The sequence below is a fragment of the Mus pahari genome, chromosome 10 (genome assembly GCF_900095145.1).
Source record: "Mus pahari chromosome 10, PAHARI_EIJ_v1.1, whole genome shotgun sequence".
Lineage (NCBI taxonomy): Eukaryota > Metazoa > Chordata > Mammalia > Rodentia > Muridae > Mus > Mus pahari.
In genome coordinates this window covers 103,860,955-103,872,413 of record NC_034599.1, presented here as the reverse complement: position 1 = coordinate 103,872,413, position 11,459 = coordinate 103,860,955, and the positions used below count along the sequence as shown (strand labels likewise).

At 44.1% G+C, this 11,459-nt stretch overlaps 1 protein-coding gene across 5 annotated transcripts in view; it reads right to left on the bottom strand.

The window, feature by feature from the left end:
- Kif9 (kinesin family member 9) overlaps positions 1 to 11,459 on the bottom strand; it is a 51,216-nt gene that overhangs the window by 38,072 nt on the left and 1,685 nt on the right. For all 5 annotated transcript variants that reach the window (XM_021207039.2, XM_029543294.1, XM_029543292.1 and 2 more), the window contains exons 2-3: positions 4,294 to 4,391; positions 1,893 to 2,058 (exon numbers count right to left, since the gene is read on the bottom strand). In XM_021207039.2, the coding sequence (XP_021062698.1) occupies positions 1,893 to 2,058; positions 4,294 to 4,391 (264 nt within the window). The remainder of the gene's footprint in view (positions 1 to 1,892; positions 2,059 to 4,293; positions 4,392 to 11,459) is intronic.

Genomic DNA, 11,459 nt, shown 5'->3' with positions numbered 1-11,459 from the left:
TATATATATATATAGGTTTTTCAAGACAGGGTTTCTCTGTATAGCCCTGGCTGTCCTGGAACTCACTTTGTAGACCAGGCTGGCCTTGAACTAAGAAATCCACCTGCCTCTGCCTCCTGAGTGCTGGGATTAAAGGCATGCGCCACCACGCCCGGCTTAGTTTTATATTTTAAGCTTTATTTTTAGATAGTGCCACATGTAGCTCAAGCTGACATCTAACTGGTAGGTAGCTGAGGATGACTTTAAACTCCTGACCCTCCTGTCTCTGCTTCTCAACACTGAGATTATAGGAATTTGCTACTATGTCACACTCAAAGGGTGCTGGGATTTGTTCTGCTTTAAAGTTATGTTTAAATGCATGGGGGTTTTGCATGCACGTATGTCTATGGATCATGTGAGTGCCGGGTGGGTGTCCAAATTGGCCAGAAGAGAATGTCCTTGAAACTGGAGTTATAGATGGTTGTGAGCTGTCTTGTGGGTGCTAGGAATTGAGCCTGGGTCCCCTGGAAGAGCAAGCAGCCAGTGCTCTTAACTGATGAGTCTTTTCTCCAGTCCCATCTACTTTTAAAGCGTTTTTAAAAATCACATGTAGGGCCATGTGGGGTGGCACACACCCTTTATCCCAGCACTGGGGAGGCAGAGGTAGACTGATCTCCATGAGTTCCAGGTCTGGTCTATAGAGCAAGTTCTAGGACAGCAAGAGCTACATAGTAAAATACTGTCTAAAAAAAACAAAACAAAACAAAACATCACCAAACAAACAAACAAGAATTTAATCTTTAAAAAAATCCAGGCAGTGGTGGCACTCCAGAAGCAGGCAGAGTTCTGAGAGTTTGAGGCTAGCCTGGTCTACATAGTGAGTTCTAAGCCAGCCCAGACAGGGCTAAATATTGAGACTGAGATTTGGATGGGCACAGTCACACACACACACACACACACACACACACACACACACACACACACACAGCCAATGCTTGAGAGACTTGAAACAAGCCTATAGTTGACCATTTAAGACCCATAAAAAGCCAGAGTCCTCACCCCATGGGAGAAAGCCAACCCCTGACACTACTAATGATACTCTGCTATGCTTGCAGACAGGAGCCTGGCATAACTGTCATCTGAGAGGCTTGATCCAGCAGCTGACAGAAACAGATGCAGAGACTCACAGCCAAACAGTAGGTGGAGCTCAGGGATTCTTTTGGAAGAGTTAGGAGAAGGACTGAGTGAACTGGAGAGGTCAAGGACATTACAAGAAGACCTAGAGAGTTAACCAACCTGGGTCCATGGGGGCTCCCAGAGACTGAACCACCAATTAAAGAGCACCTGTAGCAGATGTGTAGCTTGGACTTCATGTAGGGTCCCTGACAATTGGAGTGGGGCTGTCTCTGACTCTGGTGCATGCCTTTGGATCCTTTTCCTGTAGTTGGGCTGCCTTGTCTGGCCTCAGTGGTAAAGGATGCACTTAGTCCTGCTGTGATTTGATATGCCAAGGGTGGGTTGGTACCATTGGGGGGTCTCCCCTTCTGTGAGAAGAAGGGCAGGGGCAATGGCTGTAGTGGTGAGAGGGTGGGGCTAGGAGAACGGGGATAGAGAGGCTTCTATCAGGATGTAAAGTGAATAAATTAATTAATTAATGATAAAAAAGCCAAGATCATCTAACACTCCAATAAAGGTAACATCTCAGAGACTGGATGAAGCCATGAAGCCATGCCTACAATGTCATGAAGTAAATCTATGTTCTACCACTAGATCACAGACTGACAAGTAAGTTTACAATGTTAGTAAATGAAGTTCTTTTGTGTTGTTTTATTCAGGAGAGAGTACATCTTGTACCTTGTCCTCCAAGTGGGGATCCTCAGAGTCCTAGATAAAATGACAGTTAATTAAATTACCATTGTATCCATCAAGGGCTTGAGAAACCGCATCCTTGGCAACAGTTTCATACACCAAGTCCTGGGAGGCATCGTGAAGCACTCCATCCAGCCTGAAGGACCAGTCTGTCTGCTGGTTATTGACAACTCCTCTCCGAGTGTCTTTCTTCAAGTGAATATCAATGCTCTAGGGAGAGAAGGAGAGAGAGAGAGAGAGAGAGAGAGAGAGAGAGAGAGAGAGAGAGAGAGAGAGAGAGACCAGGTGTGGGTGACTCACACCTGAACCCAGCCCCGGACAGCTATGTCAGGAGGCTCTGTAGTTTCAGGCCAGTGTGGGGAACATGTGTGAAATGTCACAAAAAAATAAGAGGGGGTTGGAGTTATTTTTAGGAAGCCTTTGTAAAAAGAATCACTGATAGCACTCAGGAGACAGATGCAGGTGGATCTCTGAGTTAAAGGCTATCCTGATTTACATAGAACGTTCCAGGACAGCTAGGGCTACATAGGGAGACCGTATCAAATAAATAAATAAATAAATAAATAAATAAATAAATAATCACTGATCAGTGAGGCCCAACTTAGAAGCAACAGAGGATGTGAAGTTTAAAAAAAGTTTTTGCTGGGCGTGGTGGCGCACGCCTTTAATCCTAGCACTCAGGAGGCAGAGGCAGGCGGNTTTCTGAGTTCGGGGCCAGCCTGGTCTACAAAGTGAGTTCTAGGACATCCAGTGCTATACAGAGAAACCCTGTCTCAAAAAAAAACAAAAAAAAATGTTTTTAAATTTACTTTTTTTTTTTACATGTATGACTGTTTTCATGAATGTATGTGCATGTAGTACATGTATGCTTGGGTACTGCAGAGACCAGAAAAGGGTGTCAGATCTCCTGGAACTGGAGTTACATAGGGTTGTGAACTGTCTTGTGGGTACTGGGTACTAAGCACAGGTCCTGTGGAAGAGCACTCGGTGCTCTTAACTACTGAGCCTTGAGTTAGGCAAAGAAACAGGGAAACTGGAAACCAGGTGGGTCCTGTCTGCGCCTCCAAGTGTGACTGATGCCTCTGCATCCTCTGCACTATGGCCAGCGCTTACTTCCTCAGCTGGGAGCCACTGGGAGCAATGGTGGGATGGTCACATGAAGTCCCTCAAGTGTTCAGATACAAGTAGTCACTTGTGTTAATGTAAATGGAGGGGGCCTAACCTACTTGTGATCAGCAGAAGTTCAAATGCACCTCTAGCCACTTCCCAGCTAGATTCCAAGCCTGTTTTGTTTTGTTTTGTTTTTCGAGACAGGGTTTCTCTGTGTAACCCTGGCTGTCCTGGAACTCACTCTGTAGACCAGGCTGGCCTCGAACTCAGAAATTCACCTGCCTCTGCCTCCCAAGTGCTGGGATTAAAGGCATGCGCCACCATGCCCGGCTATTCCAAGCCTTTTTTAAATGTCACTTTTGTGATAGGGAGGCTTGCTTTGAGTTTAGGTACTTGGATTTTCCCTCTCGGTCTCCCAACTGTTCAGATGACGGTGCAGCACCATATCCAGCTTATTCCCCAAGCTCCTAATGGGGGTTTCACTGAAATCTTCTACTGGCTACTGTAATATAAGAACCAAGACCTAGCTGTCCATAGAAAAACAAAACTAAGCCTAAGACAGATAGGGTTATCAGGTTCGGTGATGTGTAGGTACAATCCCAGCACTTGGGAAGTAAAAACAAAAGGATCATAGTTACCCTATTTTAAACAGCCAGTTCAAAGCCAGCTGGGTTACATGAGACCCCAACTCCAACAAAATCAAAACAAATGAATACCCCATAGCAAATGCTGCTGAGAAAATTGCATGCTCTGTGCGTCCATGTTTGTTTAAATCATGCCATAGAGCACATTACACAGGGCCATCCCTGAGCTCTTTTCTGGCTACCGGAACTTTCAACACCTGAGCAATTTATTCTTCAGCTATTCATTTAAAATACCGAGGGCCAGCAGAATGATTCCGTGAGGAAAGGTGCCTGCCACCAAGCCGGACAACCCAAGTTTGATTACTCAGGACCCAGGTCATGAGAGAAGAGAAATGACTCTACAATTCTGCAAGCTGCTCTCTGACTTCCACACCTGAGCTGGAGCACACGCGTGTGCCCCTCCTACCACATGAACACATTGAAAAAATGAGAATCTCAAGAACTTCCTCACTAACAGCACAGTTTGGAGTTGTCAATTCTGTCTTAGCTCCTTTGATGAAAATTGTGTTTGTGTGTGCGCAAAATAGCACGTGCATGGCATTCAGATGGAGGGATAGTCCTCAGGCTCTCAGGTGTGCTGGCCAGCATCTGTACCCACTGAGCTCTCCCTCCAGTCCCTCTGTCTTGGTCTTTAAATGGCTGTGTGAAAAAGGAAGGGCTGGATAAGCAAAGGCAAGCACATTGCACTTACTTTGTTGTCTTCTCCATATTTGATCATTTCATGAGCAAAGTCATCAGTAGGCCTGACTCGAACAAATGCTTGAACCTTTTTCCTAGTACCCATTTTAGCTAAAGAAAGGAGAACGACAATATTTTTAGTAGTCATCATCAAATACCAACCAGAAGGGAGATGCCATTCATTAAGATCAGAATAAAAGCCTGGCATGGTGGTGCACACCTGTAACCCTAATACTTGGGTAGTGAAGGCAACTGGACTGGAGTTCAAGACCAGTCTCAGCTCCATTGTGAGTTGGAGGACAGCCTTGGCTACAAGAGATGAATCACAACCCACAGCCCCTGCCCTGTAAGTACACGTGCTTCCTGTCTTTCAGCTGCTTTGTGATTTTTCCACCACGATTCCAAAGAGACTGAAATCTAAAGCAAAAAAAAACTGGTCCCTTTTAGTGGCTTAATTTTAGCTGTTGTTTCTAGAAATGTCCTGCATCTAAGATGAACCCATTTATGTTTGCTCTTTTAGTCTCCTGACACATTTGCCTGGAACACCTTAAGGCCAGTCCTTCTTTCACACCTGTCTCCAATGCTTTAACTAGAACAGAATAGATTAAGGGCCTTTCTTTCTCTTCTTTTTTAAAAAAAGATTTATTTATTATTATATGTAAGTACACTGTAGCTGTCTTCAGACACAACAGAAGAGGGCGTCAGATCTTGTTACGGATGGTTGTGAGACAACATGTGGTTGCTGGGATTTGAAGTCAGGATCTTTGGAAGAGCAGTCAGTGCTCTTAACTGCTGAGCCATCTCTCCAGCCCAGGATCTTTCAAAAGATATGGTTATTATTATTATTTCTGGGGATGAGGGACACTTGCTTCAGTGTATGGTAGTGGTCAGACATGCACGGTGAGAGCTCTACTTGTTGAGCCATCTTACTAGCCGCCTCCGCCTCCTCCTCCTCTTCTCCTCCTCCTCCTCTTCCTCCTCCTTCTTCTCCTCCTCCTCCTCCTCCTTCTTCAGTTTTTATTCGGATGTGTCTATGTGAGTATGTGCCACATGATGTTTGTATGTTCCCTGAAGGCCAGAAGAGTGTGTCTGGGGTTACAGGCAGTAATGAACTGCCAGACATGGGTGCTGGAAAGATCAATAAGCACTCTTAACCACTGAACCATTTCTCAAGCCCCTAATTAAGTGTTCTTGATCTAGTCCATAATCAATAGTCTTTCTTCTCTGACTTTACTGAAAAAAAAAATCAGTCTCTTGTCCCTTCTTGCTCTCCTCAAACCTAATTACATTCTCACCACTTTCATTTTTTTAAAAAAAGATAAGGTTTGTTTTGTTTATATTTTATGTGCATGGGTACTTTTCCTACATAAATATCTGCATACAACATATGATCAGTGCCCACAGTGACCAGAAAAGGGTATTGGATCCTCTGGAACTAGAGTTAAAGACAGTTGTTAACCACCATGTGAGTGCTGGGAATTGAACCTAGGTGCTCTTAACTATGGAGCCATCTCTCCAGTCCTCTCCAAACAGGGAGCCACACATATGTTCTTTACGTACTTATATAACACTAAACATTAAACATTAAAAAAAATGCTGATGGAGCTTTGTGGGATGGACACTCTGTAAAAGAAGAGAATAGTGCTGGGCAGTGGTGGTGGATGATTTAATCCCAGCACTTGGGAGGCAGAGGCAGGTGAATCTCTGAGTTTGAGGCCAGCCTGGTCTACAGAGTGAGTTCCAGGACACCCAGGGCTACATAGAGAAACCCTGTCTTGAAAAACAAAATTAAAAAAATAATAATAATAAACAAAAGAAGAGAATAGAAGCAATCAGGAGGCCAGCTTAGTTAAAAGACTTTCTAAATGAAGAGTCATCTCATAACAGAAAAGACCTTTGAGGTCACAGACACTAAAGATCAAGCAAAGTCAAATGCTAGTTAAGAGAGATGTTGCCAATGGGACTGCTGCACTGAACCTAGATGGTGGAGAAGCAAAGAACTGATTAAGTAGAATTGATAATCCAACTAATTTTGTTTTTTTGTTTTTTTGTTTTTTTGAGACCAGGGCTTGTATATCTATCTCATGCTGACCTTTTGTAAAAATTACTTTTAAACATTAGTTAAACTTGTGTGGAAATCAGCACACAGATTTGTGTGTGTGTGGTGGGTCAGTTCTTTTTCTCCACTCTTACATGGGCTCCAGGGAGGAAACTCAGGTCACCAGGTTAGCAAGGCACATGAGTCATCTCACAGGCCCAGGCTGGCCTTTACCTTCTGTGCTCCCATCTCCTTCTCGAGGGCTGTATCACAGACCTAGACTATGGAGCCCATTGTATTTTATGACTTTAAGGGGGACTGAAAACTTGATCGCTTTTTCATGTGTATCATAACTAGTACAGTGATGCTCAAGGACATAAGATCCCAAGAGCTCCAAGGAAAGAGAAGTAAAATCTACTTGCAAAAATCATTAATTTTGTTAAGTCTAGCTAAATTACACATGAAAAAAATCAAGAAAAGCTGATGAAAATATACTAAATATGTTGGGTGGCTGACATGAAGAGGTACATGACTTTAATCCCAGCACTTGGAGACAAAGGCAGGAGGATCTCTGTGAGTTCGAGGTCAGCCTGGTCTACAGAGTGAGTCCCAGGACAGCCAGGGCTACACAGAGAAACTCTGTCTTAAAAAAATTCATATGTGCATATATATGCACATATATACATATACTAAAAATGTCATTCTTATTAGGTGTACTGGCTAGCTTTGTGTCAACTTGACACAGCTGGAGTTATCACAGAAAAAGGAGCTTTAGTTGGGGAAATGCCCCCATGAGATCCAGCTGTGGGGCATTTCCTCAATTAGTGATCAAGGGGGAGAGGGCCCTTGTGGGTGGGACCATCTCTGGGCTGGTAGTCTTGGATTCTATAAGAGAGCAGGCTGAGCAAGCCAGGGGAAGCAAGCCAGTAAAGAACATCCCTCTATGGCTCCTGCTTTCTGACCTGCATCCTTTGGTGATCAAAAGCAGTATGGAAATGTAAGCCGAATAAACCCTTTTCTCCCCAAATTGCTTCTTGGTCATGATGTTTGTGCAGGAATAGAAACCCTGACTAAGACAAATTGGTACCAGCAGAGTGGGGTATTCCTGTGACAACCTGACCATGTTTTGGGGAGGACTGTGGAAGGACTTTGGAACTTTGGGCCAAAAGATCCATTCGGTGTTAAGAGCTCCTTGGAATGTTGTATAGGAGCTTGGAAGATAATGTTGAGAACAGTGCAGAAGATGGAAGCCTGGCTTGTGTAATTTCAGAGGGAAAATTAAAGACTCTTTTCAGGGCGATTGCTATTTTGGATTGTGAAGATTCTGTGGTTCTGGTTAGCTGGGGCTGAAGAATCAGCTGTGATTAACAAGATACCAGAACCACTAAAGTGAAAACTTTTCTGTACTGGGACTATTGATGCTGGTTAGCTGGAGCTAAGGAATTAGCGGTGATTAAGAAGAGACCAGCATCATTGAGGTGACATCTTCTGGGAAGTGTTTTCTGGGAGCACAGAGGCTGTGAGCCAAGGTTGTACCTTGTCTGTGGCTGGACTTGGTAATATGTAAGAGTTACTCAGGTGGTACTGGTTTTGACAGCATGAAAGGGTCATGCAGAGCAGCTGAAGCCATGGAAGCACTGTGGGAGGCCATGGAAGGCCATTGGTGAAGGTGTAGCCTCAGTTGCAATTGAAGGCCCAGGACTGAAGGGGTCATGCAAAGGAGTTGAGGCTTGGCACTATGAAGAGAGCCTATGAGAGGCTAATGTTGTAGCCTAGTTACAGTGGAAGACAGCAGCATTTTGGAGATACCAGTATCATGAGATGACCACCAAGAACAGCAGCAGCAGTGAAGTACAGGCAGCTGGAGCTGGAGCTGAGAAGACAGGGTGTGTGCTACAAAGGGCATGGCTGGAGAAGTGACCCAAGCCCTTGGAGGAGCCCAGAAGATCGTGAGTTGGATCCCAGATATTGGAGTTGGAGTTTGATTTTGCTTTTCACTGTGACTGTGCCCTGATGCTTTTCCCTCTTGAAGGAAGTATTTTAGTGGAGCCCACAGTTAAGAGACTTTTAATTGTAAAAGACTTTGGATTTTAAAAGGTATTGGGTATTTTAAAAGGATTGAAATTTTAAGAATTTGTAAAGACTGTGGGACTTTAAAAGTTGTTTAGATCTTAGGGATGAATAAGAAAGTAAGGGTTGAGGCTTACTAGTGATGTGTTTGTGTGTCAAGTTGACAAGGGGTCAATTGTACTGGCTAGCTTTGTGTCAACTTGACACAGCTGGAGTTATCACAGAAAAAGGAGCTTTAGTTGGGGAAATGCCCCCATGAGATCCAGCTGTGGGGCATTTCCTCAATTAGTGATCAAGGGGGAGAGGGCCCTTGTGGGTGGGACCATCTCTGGGCTGGTAGTCTTGGATTCTATAAGAGAGCAGGCTGAGCAAGCCAGGGGAAGCAAGCCAGTAAAGAACATCCCTCTATGGCTCCTGCTTTCTGACCTGCTTGAGTTCCAGTCCTACATCCTTTGGTGATCAACAGCAGTATGGAAATGTAAGCCGAATAAACCCTTTCCTCCCCAACTTGCTTCTTGGTCATGATGTTGTGCAGGAATAGAAACGCCGACTAAGACATTAGGCAAATTAGCATAGTAGAGTTTTAAGATGAAGCTGTGTGTGTGTGTGTGTGTGTGTGTGCTCACTTGTGAGTGCATGTAGAGGCTAGAAGTGGAAAAGGGATGTCTACCCCATTGATCTCCACCTTATATTTTGAAGCAGGGTTTGTCACGAACTTGGAGCTCACCATTTTTGGCTATACTTGCAGGCCAGAAAACCTACAGAGATGTACCTGTCTCTGTTCTAGCAGCTTTTATGTGGGAGCTAGGAATCCAAACTCAGTTCTTCACACTTCAATCGGCAAGGACTTTACCCAGTGAGACACCTTAGAGCCCTATGATGGGCCCTTCCTGAGAGCCAGGTGCTGGTGGCAGTGCTATGCTTACCTAAAGTCCCTGCACTCGGGAGGTAGAGGCATGAAGATCAGAAGAAGTTCAAGATCATTCTCAGCTACATATGGAGTTCAAGGCCAGTCTTGGATAAACAAGGCCCTGTCCCAAAGAAGAAAAACCCATTTGGAACTGCTTTTTTTTTTTTTTTTTTTTTTCCCAAAGACAGGGTTTCTCTGTGTAGCCCTGGTTGTTCTGGAATTCACTTTGTAGTTTGGGCTGGTCTAGAACTCAGAGATCTGCCTGCCTCTGCCTCCCAAGTGTTGGACCTAAAGGTGTGTGCCACCACTACTTGGCTTTTTGGAACTACTATTGCACAATGTACAAAGTTTATGTACAGAGAAGGTCCACAGAGCATGACATAGGTGTCACTGTACATTTCCCTTTAAATTGCCCCATCAGGGTTGGGCCAGTTTAAAAAGCAATAAAGCATCTGCCCCTAAAGTAACCAGTACTTTTAAAGGAGGAAGAGATGGGGAAGGAGTAGGAGGGAAGGTAGACAGGTGAGCGGGCATGGACAGGAGGTCAGGGGCATGGGGGTAGGGTGGGGGAGGGGATGGGGTGGAAAAGCAAGTATCCATCTGCAAAAGTGAAATGCCAGACAAAGGAAGTTGATTCAATCTTCTAACATACTAAAGGGATGTTTAGTAATTTTTAATAACTTTATGGAAAAACACTCTCACGTGACACAGAACTGCTAGTATGTATTAAAATCATTTAAGGGGCTGAGTGTGGTGGCACATGCATCTAATCTTAGCACTCTGAAAGCACAGGCAGGTGGCTCTATGAGTTTGATCTACGCATCCAGCTTCAGGCCAGCCAAGGCTATACAGTGAGACCCTGTGTCAAACAAACAAGGCTTTCGAGGGCCAACAAGATGGCACTGAAAAAGGCACCTGCCACAAAGCTTGATGACCTGAGTTTGATCCCCAGAACCTACATGGTCAATGAAGAGACCCAGCTCCCCCAAGTTATCCTCTGGTGTCCACACATGCACTTTGGCACACATGGGTACACACATGACATACACACACACACACACACTAAAATAAACTACAACACAATATTAAAAGCATATTAAATAAATAATGGTAACATTTTGCATGTACTTCTCTAATAGAGGTGCAGTGGTGCTGCCTACCAAAAATTATTCTAGATTTTAAAGTAGTGATGGCTTGCCCATTTCTAGACACAACGGGATTGTTTCCTCTTACAAATACATTAGCTATCATCATCACAGGTGCCACCTCACCCTTCCAGCTTACATTTATGTGGATAAAATGACAGTGTCACTCGTGGTGGTCATGGACACTTCAGCTGTCAAATCAAGCAAGTAGACCCAGTGCCCCTGCCTTTGCCCATCCCAGAGTGAGGAGTCCTACGTTCCTCAAGTCACTGTTTCATGAGTCTTTCCCTAGCACTCTGGTGGATCTTTCACATTTTTTTTTGTTTTTAGAAAATTAATCTGAAAAATATTGGGGTAAGAAAAGAACATAGTTTGGTTGAAAAAAAAATTGTCTGCAAATTTGAGCTCTAGGAAAAAAAAAATCACACGGAGCTCTAACATTGACCCCAAATTAAGGAGACTGTAGGTTTCAGTTCCGAATTTACTTTCTGTTACTGAGAACTGAAAAGAGAGAAGTGATTTGTTCTTCATGATTTTTTTAACAGTTTTTTAAAGATTTATTTATTTATTTATTATAAGTACACTGTAGCTGTCTTCAGACACACCAGAAGAGGGCGTCAGATCTCATTCCAGATGGTTGTGAGCCATCATGTGGCTGCTGGGAATTGAACTCAGGACCTCTGGAAGAGCAGTCAGTGCTCTTAACCGCTGAGCCATCTCTCCAGCCCTATTCACGATTTAAAAAAAAATGTCTTCTTTGAGAAAGTGTGTCACTGTGTAGTCCAGGCTGGCCTTGAACTCACAATTCTCTTATCTTAGCTTCCCAAGTATTGTGGATAGTATCTCCAGAGCTCTGGGAAACCTTTCTGAACACAAACCCCAAGAGTCTTATCTTCCTGCCCAGGAAGGTTCCAGTGCCGTGAAGTAGTATAACATCTAGAAGGTATTACAAAAAATCCAGAGAGATCTGGAAGCAGGTTCACAGGCCAGCTCAAAGACTGCTCCAGAGCTCCCCC